This window comes from Hydra vulgaris, chromosome 06 (assembly GCF_038396675.1).
Source record: "Hydra vulgaris chromosome 06, alternate assembly HydraT2T_AEP".
In the NCBI taxonomy this organism is placed as follows: Eukaryota; Metazoa; Cnidaria; class Hydrozoa; order Anthoathecata; family Hydridae; genus Hydra; species Hydra vulgaris.
The window spans coordinates 49,688,568-49,706,611 of NC_088925.1; the positions used below are offsets into that span (position 1 = coordinate 49,688,568).

The 18,044-nt window shown below is 26.0% G+C and overlaps 1 protein-coding gene across 1 annotated transcript in view; it reads right to left on the reverse strand.

Moving 5' to 3' along the window:
* Window positions 1-359: 359 nt before the first annotated feature.
* Window positions 360-18,044, reverse strand: part of LOC105849645 (cation-dependent mannose-6-phosphate receptor) — a 40,133-nt gene continuing 22,448 nt past the window's right edge. Inside the window, exons 5-8 of the mRNA XM_065800385.1 lie at window positions 13,411-13,568; window positions 13,068-13,194; window positions 805-855; window positions 360-714 (exon numbers count right to left, since the gene is read on the reverse strand). Coding sequence (XP_065656457.1) covers window positions 646-714; window positions 805-855; window positions 13,068-13,194; window positions 13,411-13,568 — 405 coding nt within the window. The 3' untranslated portion in view covers window positions 360-645. The remainder of the gene's footprint in view (window positions 715-804; window positions 856-13,067; window positions 13,195-13,410; window positions 13,569-18,044) is intronic.

Below are 18,044 nucleotides of genomic sequence, written 5' to 3' on the forward strand. Positions count from 1 at the left end.
TTGAATGTTAAAGTTTTGGATTTGATAATATACGTTTGGAATTAGGAACATATGTCTCTATTTCCGAACGAAAAATTCACCTTAAAAATCAAAACAAAACAACATTATTATTTACATATTTGTTGTTTGATATTGTTCGATTCAGTTTAAGTCCCAGTTTATTTGTTTTAAAAAATTAATTTAAAATTCAAAAAAAAAAGAGCGAAATTATTCAACTTTAACTTCAACTTTGTATGAAAAACAAAGAAATCTACGTAGCATCTCTAAAATATTAAATTTTCTTTAATAAAATTTTTTTTTTAAATTTGTAACTGAATACTCATGAACAACGTTCTTCATAAACGAAGATAAAAACTTTGTTGTTTGATTTGTTAAGATTTTTTTACTCTTAAAATTCTAAATTAAATAATATAAAATTAGCATATCAGGTGACATTTAAAGATTTTTGTTAATAACAAAACAGCTTGAAAAAAAAATACTAGAACCACTACAGCAAAGATTAGTGTCGTCAAAATATAGAAAAGTAATTATTAATAAAAAAAGGCAAGAAAAACAAGCTTTAACCGCGCATGCATAAAATGCACGAAAAGCAACAAACAAACAAACAAAAAAAAACAAAAAAAATTTGCCTAAAATTATAAAAATCTACATCGGTAAAAGACCATCATCGATTTCGCGATCATTAGACTCGATATCCAACGCGTTGGTCATACCCTATAACAAATGTAAAATAATCATATTCTCTGCAAAATTAATTATACAAATAAAATTAATAATGCATGTATTAATAAGTTTTGAACATACTTTATATGTGCTGACTTGCTCTTGCCTTCTGCAAACAAAATCGCATCCGTCCTAAAAAAATATATTTTTTAGTGAAAACACATATATAGCAATGTTTTATTTTATACAACCATAGTTCTAAGAAAATTATAGTTTGGAAGCGAACATTGTTTTAACTCTTTTATACTGCTTTTTCTTGTTTTCGGACTTCCGACACAGTAAGAGTGTTGTTGTTAGCGTTTGCCTGTTATTCTATCAAGTTGTTTTTGTGTTTTTATTAAAATTGTTTTTCTTGTTATGCCTGGTGAAAATTGTGCAATATTTGGTTGTTCGACTTCAAGAAGACACAAAGGTATCAACATTTTTAAAGTACCTACCCCAACTAATGATGCAAGTAAAAAATGGAGTAACGACATTATTAACGTAATTATTCGAGACAGACTTATTGATGATTTTAAAAAAAAACGAATTAATTCTTTCAACCTATATATTTGCGAGCTCCACTTTACCGAAGACCAATTTTGGGTATATTCATTGCCAACATTAAATCCTAAAAAAAGTAAACCATTGCAGCGAAGTTCGCTATCCATTACAAAACGTGAGGAATTTCTAGTAAATCAAGAGTTGATTTCTCAAACTACAATGCCATGTTACAAATCTTTTGATGATTTTACTGAGCGTATTTTAAATCTCTCTCTCTTAGTGATATTGGAAAATATCTTTGGATGATAAATTATTAATTATCAATTAGCAATAATTACTAGTAATTCGCCAGAACATGTTAATATTTCATATTAAATTTCATACCTAAGTATGAAATTTATGTTGACGAGTTTCTAGATTATTTTATAAGAGTTTTTGGTTGGATGTTACCAAAAGATCATCATCTGTACCTTCAATATAAAGGATTTTTATAAATGTTTCTTTTTTTTAAATGTTTCTTTATCAAAATATATTATTCATATTGAAATTCGTCAAGGTATTGATGTAAAAAAATTTAGACCTAATCAACCAGAATTTTAAATTTGAAAGACATGTTATACCTGTAGTGTTAAGTACCATCCAATGATAATAAAATTTTGTCTTAATTTAGCAGCTTAATCGTCGTCAGCATATTCTGATTTGCGTTTTGATAGTAAAACTGGCTTAGAATTTTTAGTTCTACCAAGTTTACGCGCCTTGAAAGACTACAAAAATTATATACATTCTTTAAGAGGTTTTAATCCTCAAGTCATAAATGGTCTTGCAAATAAAAGTGTTGATTTCTCCAGCTCTGAACGCTTTGTTACTATTCTGTTCGATGAAATGAAAGTTCAAGAAGATTTAGTTTAGGACAAATACTCTGGTGAGTTAATATGATTTGTAGATTTAGGAGATATTCAAACTAACTATGCAACACTAAAAAATATGAGAGAGATAGCATCTTCTGTCTTAGTATTTCATGTTAAAAGTCACTTTCCTATAGTCTAGCTACATTTGCCACAACTGGAGTGACATCATCACAACTTATGCCAATATTTTGTAAAGCAGCTCGTTATTAAGAAAGTAAAAATTTAAAAGTCATTGTTGTAACTGCAGATGGTGCATCTCCTAGTAAAAAGCTCTTTAAAATGCATAAGAAGTTAGATGGCGGTTCAGGGAAAGACATATATTGCACTAAAAACTTTTTTAGTAATAATAATAGATTCATTTATTTCTTTGCAGATGTACCTCATCTAATCAAAACTTTTCGAAACTCCTTAAATAATTCTGGTTCTGGAAGTAAATCACGCTATATGTGGAATAGTGGATTTTTTCTTCTTTAGAGTCATATTTCCAAATTTTTTATTTCCGATTTAGAAAGAGGTTTAAAACTTGTTCCCAAATTAACAAGTGATCATATAAACTTAACAACATATTCTGTTACGAGAGTATGCCTTGCATCCCAAGTATTGAGTGAAACAGTAGGAAATGTTTTAAAACAGTTTGGACCACCAGAGGAAGCTAGAACTGGAGAATTTTGCTTAATGATGGATATGTTTTTTGATTGCTTAAATGTAAAAAACAGTGTTAAATATATAACAAAAAGAAAGCCATTTTTAAAGCCTTATGAACCAGTAGACGATTCAAGATTTGCTTGGTTAGATAACTTTCTCCTTTACTTTAAATTGTGGAAGGAATCTATCGATCAGCGAGAAGAAAGTTTTGACGAGAGCTCAAAATCCAAAATGTTTATTTCTTCACAAACTTATGAAAGTTTGAAAATTACAGTGCATTCATTTAAAGTAGTTGTAAAATTTTTATCCGAAAATGGTGTTAAATTTGATTTCTCTGAAAGATTCTGCCAAAATGATCTTGAAAATTACTTTGGAAGGCAACGTGCAATTGGTTGCAGAAAAGATAATCCATCTATTAGAGATTTATGCTTTAATGACAATACAATCAAGTCACAGTTTTCAGTTCATCCAATTACTGGTAATGTTCAATGTAATGACAGTAATATTATGGATATTGAAAACATTCCTTTATAAAAAAGAAAAAAAATCATTCAAATTAGAATACAACTATGAGCGCTACTATTTCACATTTGATGATAAATAAAAAAATAAAATAAAAAAGTTTATTTTCATAACCACAAAATTTTAAAAGCATTATTAGTCATTTATGATGGTAACTATAAAAAATTGGCATAAAGGCAATGTGTTTTTCCTCAGAAAATATCCATAATAATCGAATATTTTGATATAATAAAGGATCTTCCACTAAGTACTCTTACGTGTTTAGAACAATAGGGGTGGAAATAAAAGGAAAGTGGGAATTTTATTCCTGATCTAATAGAACACGAATAAATTAGAATAGTACTTAATTATAGTCTAGCTTTTGTTAAAAACTTTAAAAAAAAAATTTTTAACATTTTAACAAAAGCTAAAACTAAAATGTAAGTTTTTAAAAAGACAGCGAGACACAATTTGTCTCTCGATGTCTTTGAAACTTGATTTCTTTTTTTTTAACATAAGCATTAAATTTCAAATTAAAAAAAAAAAAAATTATGTAACAAAAAAATGTTGAATTAACTCAAAGCTTTTTGTTTTAATGTTTTAAAACTTATGTTGATGAGTAGATTTTGTAATAAGTAATCTGTACATACGCAGAGCGAGAGGGTTTTTTGTTTAAGTCTCAGAGGGAACCAATCAAGGCAGTGAAACAGGAAATTCTTTGAATTTAAATTTTAAAAATTAAATTTAATCTATTTAAGTCAGTTATAAATTATATGAATTGGGGTGAAAGTGAAAAGTGGGTACTTGAGGTTCCAAGCAAACAGAGGAATTTATAAAAACAACAATAAAATTGTAATAACAACATGCTAAACATGCAAGAGAGACATAAGTACTAACTTAATACAAATACAATGGCCTAAGTACTAACTTAATACAAATACAGAGACCTAAGTACTAACTTAATACAAATACAGAGACCTATTACTAACTTAATACAAATACACAGGCCTAATACTAACTTAATACAAATATCTGCTATTTTGGTTAAGAAATACACATTGACTTTTTTTTCTTTTTTAAAGCAATGATCGAGTTTAAATCTAAAAAAAAATTTTATCTTCAAAACAAAAAAAAAATTTATTTTCAATACAAAAAGTTTTTATAAACATAAATAATAAATAAAGTAGTTGCTACGCCATGTTTTTAAAAGATATGTGGCTATGAAAATAGACTTTTATGTTCAACAAACTTTAAATGTCAATTTCTTTCACTTGCTTTCTTAATTTGGCATCTCAATGATCGAGTCTTGAAAACTTTAATTTTTCATTTTGTTTTTCAATAATGTCTCTGGCATAAAAAAAATTAACAAACTTTTAGAAACAATGTAAGTAAATGCTCTAGCAAATTCTTACTAACTTCAGTTGATTCTGGATCATTAGAAACTTGTTTATAAAGAGAAAGTACAATATAATTTGTTGACATGAACCTAACCAGATCTTCAGGATCTAGTTTTGAAAAAACTTGTGTTGTTTTTCAGTGAAAAATATTCTTGCATGTCAGAAATAGATCTTGAATTATATTGTTCAATTTCCGTAAACCTCCTCTATGTCTAATATTTACAAGAGTCTGAGAATTATCTTCCATAACACTGCAGCACAGTAAAATTGAAACACACTGTTGGCTATACTTAAATGAATTTTTACTAGGGTCACACTTACCGTGAGTTTAACAAAAGCTAGTATAATATGTTAGATTACTTAAAAAGTAGAAATTCATTGGAAATAAATTTTTGCAGCCAATGTAATGCTATAAGTTTAAAATTGTTCTCACTCTGAAATTTAAATCAATAATGTACTTATTTTGATCAAACTTTTAAAGCGCAGTTTTCCATACTTATCGTAAGTGTTTCACAGTTATCGTATATTGTCGACACTTATCGTATATCTTTAAATCTGTTTTAGTGTCTGATTAAAAATGCGTTCGCGGATTCAAATGAAAATTTAATGCATTAGTAATATTATATTTAAACGTTTTTAGGTGCATAAATATAAAAAAAGACTATTAAATAAACATTAATTATATAGTAATAAAAATATTATTATGAACTAAAACTAAAGAGTTTACAGCATTTCCATTACTTTAGTACATATCCTTTAAGTTCTTAAACTGGAAAGGATAGAGTTTCATCATAACTACCTGAGTTTTATTTTTTAATTATCATCATCGTTTAAATGGAACTCGTTTTTTGACTCAGTTTCAAGACTTTCTTTTTCTTTTGCAACTTTTTTTTTCTTTTCAAAATTTTCATGTTTTCTCTTTCTTTTTTATTTTTTTTATTCTTTCTTAATCTTTTTTCCTCTACTTTTGACTTTTTATCTACAGCTAATTGTATCTTTCTTAACTTTTCATCCTTTATTTGTGACTTTTCTTGCACTTTTGTCTTCTGAATTGGCTGCCACATTACAGATGTTACAACCGATGGTAAACATTCTACTTTGCGCTAGGACACTTTCGATTGGATTTATGATTTCTGCTGCTATTTTTAAACTAAAACAAGCTGGTTTTAATTATATTTCAGCTGCATTAGTGCAATCAGGCATTTCCATATTGGTTATACCTTGCACATTTTCTAAATTACAAGTTGTTGATAGATTTTTATTACCCTGTTGTATTTCATCAGGTAAAATTATGGTTTTATATGTTTCAGATAAGACTCTTTTCCAAAAATGATACAACTGGAGGTATTCAAGATTCCCTTTTTTAACCTAAATGTTTGTCAGCCATTTTAAACTGCTCTAAAATACTTAAATCAATGCACTTTTCAACAAATGTTATGGGAGAGGAAGCTGATAAAGTCACACTTAAATGGTTCTCTTCTAAATAAGGAGCCAGAGCAACAGTTGACTCTTTTATTTTTTTCTTCAGTTGATAATTTTTGAACAATTTTTTTGCAGTCAACACTATTAGCATCATATGGAAAAATTCCAGTATTTTTAAAACCACTTTTAATGTTATTAACCATAGAAGGATCGATTATAAAATAATTTTTTCTGGCACATTTTCATTGTTTATTTCTTGTCCTTCATGATCAATGCGTCATTGTCTGCAAAAAGATTTCCACTTTGCTTTCATTGGTCCAAAAACTGCCACATCGAGCGGCTGCAAAATATGTGTTGCATTTGGGAACAAAGCAACAAGAATAATTCTATTTTTAGAGCAAAACTCAGTTCGATGTGACGCATGACTATCAAAAAAAATAATAACTAGTAAAGGAATTTCTTCTTTTATCAAAAATAGATGAAAAACGTTTGTAATATACTCAAAAAAACATTCTATGGTCATTCAACCGTTTTCAGTTTTTCCAATAACCCATCATGATGGAGCAGTATTTATAGTTCTATTTGGAAGTCGAACATATTTAAAAATTGTTAATGATGGAGCAAAAATTTTGCTGACATTTACTGCAAATAAAGTGGTGATGCTTTTTTTATTACTTTCTTCATATGTATTTTTTCCTCATACTCCAATTAGTAAATTAGTTTTTGGTGACAACTGAAAACCACTCTCATCCATATTGAAAACGCGCATCGAATTGTTTAAATATTAAGCGTTTTCTCCTAAAAGCTTCAGAATTTCAGTAAACCAATCTTTTATAGCTTTTGCAGTTACTCCTTCTCAAGCTCGGTTTAAGTATTCACTTCATTTTTGAGATGAAACGCGAAGAAATGCATAAAACCAACCTTTTGCAGGACGGTTGTTAGTAAATTGTGTTTTTATATTGTTGGAGTTCAAATATTTCTGCACAGTATATAATAGCTGCACTACAGACAATGCAAATCCCATTCTGCATGTTAGTAACCACTTGACTAACTTGTTTTCAATTTGTTCACCTAAAACCGATTCATACCGGCAGTGTTGTATCTTCAAAGAAGTTCTTCCAGATATTTTATTACAAAGCGTCTGATAAGGAATTCCAAACGTTATGCTTACTTTGTACACAACCATACCTTTTTTAACAGCATTAATGGCATCACTATCTGTATATTGAAGTCTTCGTTTTGAGCTAAAAACTTTTGTCTTATATTTTTGTCTTGCCATTGTAAAAGAACCTAAGTAAAATTTATTTTTATAGTAAAAAAGAAACAAATTGATTATTTATTGGACATACGATATGTATGGAATGACATTTTTTTTAGTTCATACTTATCATACATTCAAAAATACTACATTGATACTATAATGATGAGTTGTTTTAATAATCTTAATAATGATTCATGTTTTATTTACCTGCTTAATCAATTTAGAAATAAAATTTTATTTCTTCTTAAATTTCCTTGTTTTATTTGAAACGCTTTTATTTAAAACGCTCCTAACAGCTGGTAAAAAAGTATTTACATAGGCTGGCGTAATAAACCCACTGAGTTCATATAAGTAACTATGTATTGCGGTTTTTATGTATTGTAATAGAAGTGCATGACGATGTTGTTGTTACACAAAATATTAAAAAAAAAAAAAATTACTACTTTTTGCAAAATTTATGTTAGTATAGTATTTTAAACCTACGATGAGTGTTGACTCGTGGTAGGTGTGGAAACGACCCTAATTTAAAATTTAGTATACAACTTTTGAAATATATATATCCAACAAGATAAAGTAAACTCTTTCTCTCTATATCAGTAATTTCTTGAGTTCTATTTACAGTTTCAACAAAACTCGGTTTTACACCAGTAAGATATTTTAATATTAGAGAAGTCATTTCAGTGAGTAGTGTGTTTCTTAAATTTATATCACTGAAATGTGAAGCTAGTAAATTTTCACTCAACAGTCCATAATACTCTTGATAAAATAAATCATCATTGCTGTAAAATTTTTCTATTATTGGATTTAATTTTTTAGAAAGATTTTGATCATTGTTTATTGATAAATTAAATTTCTCATATGAAAAAAGCTATCTTATAACAAATTGAAGACACATGTCCCTTTCCAATAAACTTGCACATTCTTGCAACTATGCTTTTCAGTTTTAGCGGGGATAATTTATCTGAAGAATTTTTTGTATTATTAATGTTGAAAGTACAATCATCAAAGTTCTCTAAAATATGCTTCGATGCAGTGTGTCTATTTAAACTTCTAAACGTCTAGTATACTTTAGGATACTGATTACATGTGTGTTACTTGACATTTTCTATAAAGACATTAATCTCAGAAACAATAGAATCTATATCTGTAATTAATTCAATGTCATTGTTTAAAAATCCTTCTTAAACTATTTCAAACAAACATTCCAAACAAACATTTGCCTTGAAATCACAATTAAAACTTGCCATTTTTAAAAACTTTTGCAGGTTCACCGGGTTGTTGTGTAGTTTTCAAGTTCAAATCAAAAACAATAGAAACGCTCGTGTTTCCAGACTAATTATTCTCATGACTATGATACAACATATAAAGTAGGACTATGACATTCAATTAGGCTCATTCGGCCCTATGAAAAATAGATGAACTTTGGTTTTAAAAGAATTAAAATTAGATCCTGGAGTTTCATATAAGAGTAAAAAAAATTTTTTTGAACCCTAAAATTAAGGGTCATGATGGGTGACATTTTTCAAAAAGTATATAAAATAGAGATGTACCGGAATGGACATTTTAAATTCCGGCCACATTTGCCAGATTTGTTATTATAATTCAAAAATTATATTTACGTTATTTTTTACCTTCAAGAATAAAGTGACAGCCTGCACCTCAGTATCGTGACTATATAATATAGACTTATAACCTACAATATATATATATATATATATATATATATATATATATATATATATATATATATATATATATATATATATATGTACATATATATATATATATATATATATATATATATATGTACATATATATATATATATATATATATATATATATATATATATATATATATATATATATATATATATATATATATATATATATATATATATATATATATATATATATATGTACATATATATATATATATATATATATATATGTACATATATATATATATATATATATATATATATATATATATATATATATATATATATATATATATATATATATATATATATATATATATATAAAACACAATTCATTAATTTGATTCTAGTTTCAATTAAACCCAATATGCTGTTTTTATTTGTTTCTTATAATTTTACATATTAAAAGTTTTAACCTGAATAATACTTATATTAAAAATTATTACCTTATTTTCTATTTAGGTTAAAACTAAAATATTTACTATAATAGGCATCCTTATATTTTTAAGCTTTTTAAAATTTAAGTAACATTTAAAATGAGACTATTCTCAGAGGCAAGTAACATTTTTGATTAAAAAAAGAGCTAGTTTGTTGCCCGAAACTGGAGAACAACCCTTTTTTCACAAAATTCGAATACCAGTACATCCCTAATATAAAACCTTTTAGTTTCAAGACTTTTAAACTGAAGTTTTAAAAATTTTACATAATTATCTATTTCACATAATCCTTTACAATATATATATATATATATATACATACATACATATATATATATATATATACATATATATATATATACATATATATATATATATATATATATATATATATATATATATATATATATATATATATATATATATATATATATATTATAAAATCGAGGTTAAAAAATATCTAAATCTATGAAATATATATATATATATTTATTATTATTTTATATATATATATATATATATATATATATATATATATATATATATATATATATATATATATATATATACAGTATCGGACAAAACATGGTGGACAAACTCAAATTTAGAACAAAAGTTGATCATAAACTAAAAAAAACTAGTAAAATAATTGAACATATTATTTTTTATATAGTTTATTATGTTGTTAGCAAAATAAAAAACTTTTGAATCATACTAAAAATCACTAAAAAAGTTTTATAACACATTTTCCCTAACAAACTACATTTTTCTTTGGACAAAACAAGGTGGACATTCAAAAAATCGACTGAAAATTCAAATAATTTTAAAACTTAACTTATTATTTTTCGAAAAACTTCAAAAAATTAACTTAATATTTGGTTAGACCTCCTCGACTTTTAATTACTGCTTTCATTCTTTGAGGCATAGACTCAATTAATGAGTCAACAGTTCTCATATCAATCTCTCGCCAGGCCTTCTCGACTTGTTCAAATAATTCCTCACTGGTCTTCACATTTGTACGCTCAATCTTTTTGCCAATTATTTCCTAGATATTTTTATGAGATTCAGTCTGGGCTTTGTGCAGGTCACTTCATTATGGTGATATTCTTATCCTTGAACCATTGTTTTACAATGTTAAAAAAAATCCATTTTAGATGTATCTCCTATTCAGCATGTGAAAACATTATCTTCCATTATATCTTTGTAGACAAAACGGTCCACAATACCATTAATTTTGCGAATAGAACTAGTTCCTAGTGCTGAGAAACATTCACAAACCATAGCAGACGTTCCATGCTTAACACTCTTCTTGGTATATTTAGTATTGAATCTGGTGTTCTTTGGTCTCCTGACTCGCTTCTGACCGTCGCTTCCAAAAAGGTTATATTTTGATTCATCACTAAAAAGTTTGTTTTTCCACTGGTCTGCAGTCCAATTTTGGTGTGCTTTGGCAAACGCAAGTCTTAGCTTTCTATTTTTAAAAGAAGTTAGTGGTTTCTTGTCAGGCATTCGAGAAAACAACTTTGCTTCGTTTACTCTTTGTCGCACAATGCGATTAGAGATTTGTAGTTCAAGTTTTTCGGTTAATTTTGTGGATGACAAAAATGGATCTTTTTAAAGCTTTTTAACAATTATTCGATCTAGTCTTTGTGATGTTTTTCTTAGAGGTCCGCCCCGATGGTTTGTTTTATAGCTTCGTCCGCCCCGATGGTTTGTTTTATAGCAAGATCCAAATGATTTGACAGTTTTGTTTACAGTCGATTAAGGTATATTATATTTTCTACAAATTTCAGCTTGACGTTTTCCACTTTTCAAATCTTTAATAATATTTTCAGGTAAAACACTTCCTAATTTGTCGTAAGCCATTTTAAGTTGCAATATACGCCATATATCACGAGTTAAATCTATTTTTAGTTAAATTGAAAAAATAATTGGTCAGATGTTCCAAAATCTATTTTATTATTTTAGAGTAATGTTATGATAAAAGTGAAAACAAAAGAATATGGTAAATTGAATAAAGACAATGAAATCTTATAAATAAAGCGTCGTTTTGATTTGTCCACCTTGTTTTGTCCAAGGAAAAATGTAGTTTGTTGAGAAAAATGTGTTATAAACTTTTTTTTTTTATTCTTAGTATAACTCAAACATTTTAAATTTTGTTGAGAACATAATAAACTATTTAAAAAATAATATGTTTAATTGTTTTACTAGTTTTTTTTAGTTATTGATCAACTTTTGTTCTAAATTTAAGTTTGTCCACCATGTTTTGTCCGATACTGTATATATATATATATATATATATATATATATATATATATATATATATATATATATATATATATATATATATATATATATATATATATATATATATATATATATATATATATATATATATATATATATATATATATATATATATATATATATATATATATATATATATATATATATATATATAGTATATATGTCACTGTTACCCTCAGTACCAGGAATTAGCTAAAGGGTAATGTTTATAATATAATTTAATATTGCAACTCTGAGTTTCATGTGTTATCACAATCATCCGGCAAGTAGCAAACCAATCACAATCAAAGTAGTTATCACAATCATCCTGTAGCAAACCTGTAGCAAACCAATTTTGCTACCTGTAGCAAACCAATTTTGCTACCTGTAGCAAACCAATTTTGCTACCTGTACCAAACTAATTTTGCTACCTGTAGGTAGCAAAATTAAACTTTTACTACTTGCCTGATGATTGTGATAACACATGAAACTCAGAGTTGCAATATTAAATTATATTATAAACATTAGCATTTAGCTAATTCCTGGTACTGCGGGTAACAGTGACATATATACTATATAGCTCTAGTTTATCTATTGAGCACTCTTTCAAGTATACAATATTATACATGATAATATAAAGATATTTTCTTTATTCATATATATACAATTATGTATATATATATATAAATATATATATATATATATATATATATATATATATTTTGTTATTTCACCTCCCCAAGGCCCAGAAGGCCACTACAGATGAGGAGGCTACTTAATTGTGTTTATAACCCTCTCTCAACTCTACAACTCCGAAACACGAACCTTGACGAACAAGGCCGCTGCGCGGAGAAACAAGTTGAGCGCGGTACTACCAGGGACGTGGTGGTGATGGAACTCGGAACCTCTCGCTTATGAAGCGAGCGCACTACCACTACACCACTACCGCATCATACCATATAAATATATATATATATATATATATATAAATATATATATATATATATATATATATATATATATATATATATATATATATATATATATATATATATATATATATATATATATATATATATATATATATATATATATATTACAGATCTGGTTAAATATAAGATTTTGAATTCAGCCGGAATTTCAGTTCGAAAATAGATATCAAAAAGCTATATATAGCATTATAGGGTAAATATCATGATTGATTAAAAAAAATTTAATGAAAAATGTTTCAAAATTATATTATATTTTTAAGTTAAAAAACTTGATTTAAAATGTTGAAAACTTACAGCAGAGGCATTTCCAATCTTTCTCCAAAAAGAGAAATTAGGAATCTGTTCAAAACCTTTTGCACCAAGTATAAATCGTTTATAAATAATACCAAATACTAAATATGTAGCAGCAATGCCAATAAATCTATAAATATGAATGAAAATATCTGCATATAATATTATATATAATTTTTAATGAATAATTACAAAAATAACAAAAAAAAAAGTAACAGTTAAAAGTTGGTATTTATAGTTTAAAATCAAATTTATTTTAATAAATAAATAAAAAAAAACTAAAATATTAAAAATAATTTTACTCATAAATATTAAAATTTATTATAAATAACAACTAAAAACTTACATAATGCAAAATATAGCACCTGGGCTTAGTTTCCTAGGCTTAACAAAATTTGAACAAGCTCCAGGATGATTATATTCAAAAAGGTAATAACAAGGAGTGTCATTTAGAAGTTTGATGCCTTTATATCTTCCTTCTTCAACAACCTTTAAAACTGGTTTCTAAATGAAAAAATAAAAAAATATATAATAAAACTATAATTAATAACCCAGTTAGGGATGAAATTATTTTGGTATTAAAACGATGGGTTACAACTTTATGTCAAAACTTTGTTTCAGAGGATTTTAATAAAAAAATGAAATTAATTGGAAAATAACAAGTGTTAGCTTAAAAAGTAAATTAATAGAATTTAATTTAAAAGGTAAAAAAAAAAGCAGGCTTATTTTAAAACTGATGCTTGATTAACCGAAGTTAAACCGATGCTTAATTAACCGAAGTTAATCGATCTTTTCTAAAGTTTTAATTATACACAAAGACTTTAAACAAAATAAGAGATTAATTATAATGATCATTTAAAAAAAAACGCATTTTATGGTATATTTTATGGTACAAATTTGTTTTTTAGTAGGAATGCATTTTTTAAGATAAGTTTAAACATTTGAAACTATTTTTTCATGTTTTTCAAAAAATCTTTTACAATTATTTTTTAAAGTTACTTTAGATTATAATTAAATCTTACATTGAAATAGAATGCTTTAATTGATTTATCTTTTTTTGTTTTTATTTTTACAAAGAATTGTTTAAAAGCTTTTTTTTTTTAAACTTGACTTACTAATCCAGAGCATGAAATGATTAAAAATTACTATTTCAAAAAGACTACATTTTTTTTTGTGTGCAACTTTTTGAAAAAAATAAAGATCATTTTAAAAAGTTCCATAAATTTTCCATGACTTTCAATGAAAATTTAGGAATTCCATGACTTCCATGACCAGTTTTACGTAAAAATGCTATTAAACGATAGTATTTTGTTGAATGCAAAATCATTAAAATATACATTTTAATTATGTTTTGGCAAGACTATAACTTAATAAAGCTAATAAAAAATAGAAATTTAATAAATAATTCATTTAGCAAGTTAGTTAAACAATGAATGAATAATATTTGTCTACTTTAAACAAACAAACATATTCTATTCCTTTACAAAATACCAGAGCCGAGAGCTGCTCAATTTATGCAACTCCGGCTCCACCAAAAAAAAGTGGCTTGACAGCTCCGACTCGACTCCACAAGCCTGTATGTATTATAGGTATATATCCACTTAATTATTCGGTTAATTTAACTTAATAGGTATTAATCCACTTAATCAGTTTTACAGTTTAAATGTGTTAGCTATACTTTACTATAGTTTGATAAACTGTATTTTTTAATAGGTAATTAATTTTAAATAAAATTTAAATACATTTTTATTTCTCTTTTTTTAGAAAAATAAAATGAACAGAGTCAGGTAATAAATTATTCAAATCTTAGTTGGTTAAACTGTCTTTTCTGTAGATAATGTGCTAAACCATGGCGGAAACATGATGGAATTGTGCTTACCATGGTGGAAACCATGATGGAAATGTGTCAAACCATGATGAAAATTGTCACTAAATACTAATAGTATTAGTGATAATGTTATTTTAACTATAAGTTGCATTCCATATTTTAACTATTTAAGTTTTATTATTTTAGATATTTTGTTTTTAATTACTAAATTATTTAGTTAAGTATTATTATTTAGATAATAATAACAATGAAGGAATCATTGTAAATTTCTTTAAAAACTTTTGTTTGAACTTTTATAACTTATATAGCCTGCTTTCTTTTAAATAAACTAAGACTGTTATTTGTGGACACGTAAGTGTATTAGTGTAAATTTGCGTATATTTCAGTATATTTTATATTTCTCTGTATCTATATGTATATTCTCTCTTAGATAAAATAATAAGGTATAGAAAAAAGTAAAAAAAATTCTGTTAGAAGTTGTCAAAAGAATGTTGTGTTATGCTTTTTTTTAAGGTATTTGAATATATATTTAGACTTTTAAATTTTGTCATAAATGGTTTCATCTATTTATTACTTTTATATTTCTTTATTTGACAAAAATATGGATTTCAATAAATCCTTAATTAAATTGTTATTTTGAATAATATTAAATTATTTTAATTTTTGTTTATTAATTTTTGACCTCAATGGTAAACCAGTGGTTAAACTAATGAGTTAATTGTAGAGGTTTATATATCATATATATTCTAAAGTATTTTTTTTTGATTTTTTGATTTTTTTTTTTAATATACTGTTTTTTTTTTAATATACTGTTTTTTTTTTAATATACTGTTTTTTTTTTAATATACTATTTTTTTTTTAATATATTTTTAATATAATTTGATTTTTTTTTTTAATATACTGCTTTACATAAGCCATTTTGATTTTTTTCTTTTTTCTTTTTATAAATAGTTAAATAAAATTTTTTTATAAATAAGAAACCAAGTAAGATTTAATATTGTGTTTTTGTTATTATTATAAAATAATATCTTACTTATTAGGATTGCATTATTATTTATTTATTTGTAGATATGTTTAGCATTTTAGACTAATAATATTTTGATATTTTTATTTAATTTCTTTTTTTTTCTTTCAAATAACGGCAGTTTATCAAAAATATTTATTTTATTCTTATGTTCACTTAAAATAGTAGAATATAATTTTATAGAAAAGATCATAATTCTTAAAATCCTTTTGCGCTTATTAGTTACTACAGTAGTAACACTACTGTTAATATGTTTATTGAAAATAATGAAATTGAAATGGTGGATATTAGGCTTTATTAAGTTATTAGAAGAATCTTAACAATAATTGATAACTTAGTGAAATGATTAGAACTAGGCAGGCTGAAATTAATTGTCATCAAAACTTAAGAAATGCTGCTTGGCAAGAAGAAATTAATTAAGAACATTAGAACATCATGGTTAAATAAGAACATCATGGTTAGACAAGTTGAAAGTAATTATCACATAAATGAAAGAGATGGGCCTAGACAAGATTAATCATTCTCAAAATGTACCAAACGCTGCTAGATCAAAAGAATGTTTTGTATAGCAAGAAGTGGTACTATTCTAGATTATTGTTATTTAGGAAAAATAAAACAGATCTGTCAGCATTGCTGTGCTTAAAAAATTCTTGATGAAGCACATTTTTTATGTTACCATATTAGAGAGGTAGTTTTGCTTCAGTTTTCACTATTTCTTATAAATAAGATATTATATAAGCTATATATATATCATAATTCCAATATCAATATTTTAAAATATATTATAATTTGATATACTTGTTTTTATTTTGCTTTATTTACTGATAATGTGGTTTAACCTATAAATCATAGGCCGCCATGTTTTAAAATATGTGGTTAAGTTTTTCATTGTGTAGGTAATCTTAGGCCAGATAAAGACATTCCCCCAACATTATCAACTCTATATCTCTGACTCACTTGCAGCAGTAAATTATAGAAAGCAATAACATAACAATCAACTTTGCTTATGTAATTTAATGTTTTATTTGCAAACTATAGCTGGTGAAGTTGCAGTTGTATTTGTTGGAGATGGTGCTGCACATGCTTCCAGGGAAGTTATTTACCTAAAAGGTCATTTAGAAGTTATATTGAGAATGTCAGCTAGCTTAGATCCTACAGTTTATTTACTTTTTTTTCAAAGAGATGGCATATATGGTGCGCAATACTAAACATGCAACATTGGTTAGAAATCATGTAAAACAAATCTACTGTTCAGTAAAACAAATCTACTGTTCAATAATTTATGGCAAGAAGCTATTTCAGCAATATGCTGCTGGTAGATATGTTAAAATTGAAGAGCAGTATTTTGCTTTCATAGAAATAACCAAAACAAACTGAGAAGCGTGCGATATGATGCCTTACATGAAGATGTAAGCAACCTTGGTAACAATCATGTTAGACTTTGGTCTAATGTTATGTTATCTTGGTCTATTGTTATTACCAATTGTATTACCATGTTAAGTTGTTTCCATGTTTTCAAAGTGATGTGACTTAACAAACGTGTAGAGAAAGATTTTTCAACCTTGCCAGTCAAGCACTGTTACTGCTTTAGGTCTAGGCGTTGCCTAGCCTTCATTATTATTTTTTCTAGAAACACATAATATTTTTAAATAATATTTTGCGTAATGTTGTTACTTATGTTACTGTTGTTGCATTTGGCTTACCTTATGTTGGTGTCTATTGTTAAAAAATGATTAATAGGTGGTTTCATTATTGGAACCATGGGTGCGGAGTTGTAAAAAAAAGTACCTACTCCAACTCCAACTGTTGAAATTTTCAGAGTATGACTTTTTCAGAGTATGAAATTTGTGACTTTTTCAGAGTATGACTTTTTCAGACTATGAAATTTTCAGAGTATGACAAAAAATATTTGAAAAATTCTTTGAAGTCTTTAAAAAATATTACTCAATAACATTAAAAAATTTTTTTGCCAAATTTATGAAAACTCCTTTAAAGGTTAAATATGAATATAAGGTTAATTGAATATTTTGTACATGCACGTGCAATACCGAGAAGTTTTACCAGAGTCGGAGTCGGTATTTTTTTCTATTGCATAAAAATTAATTACTATTTAGCATTCATATTTACT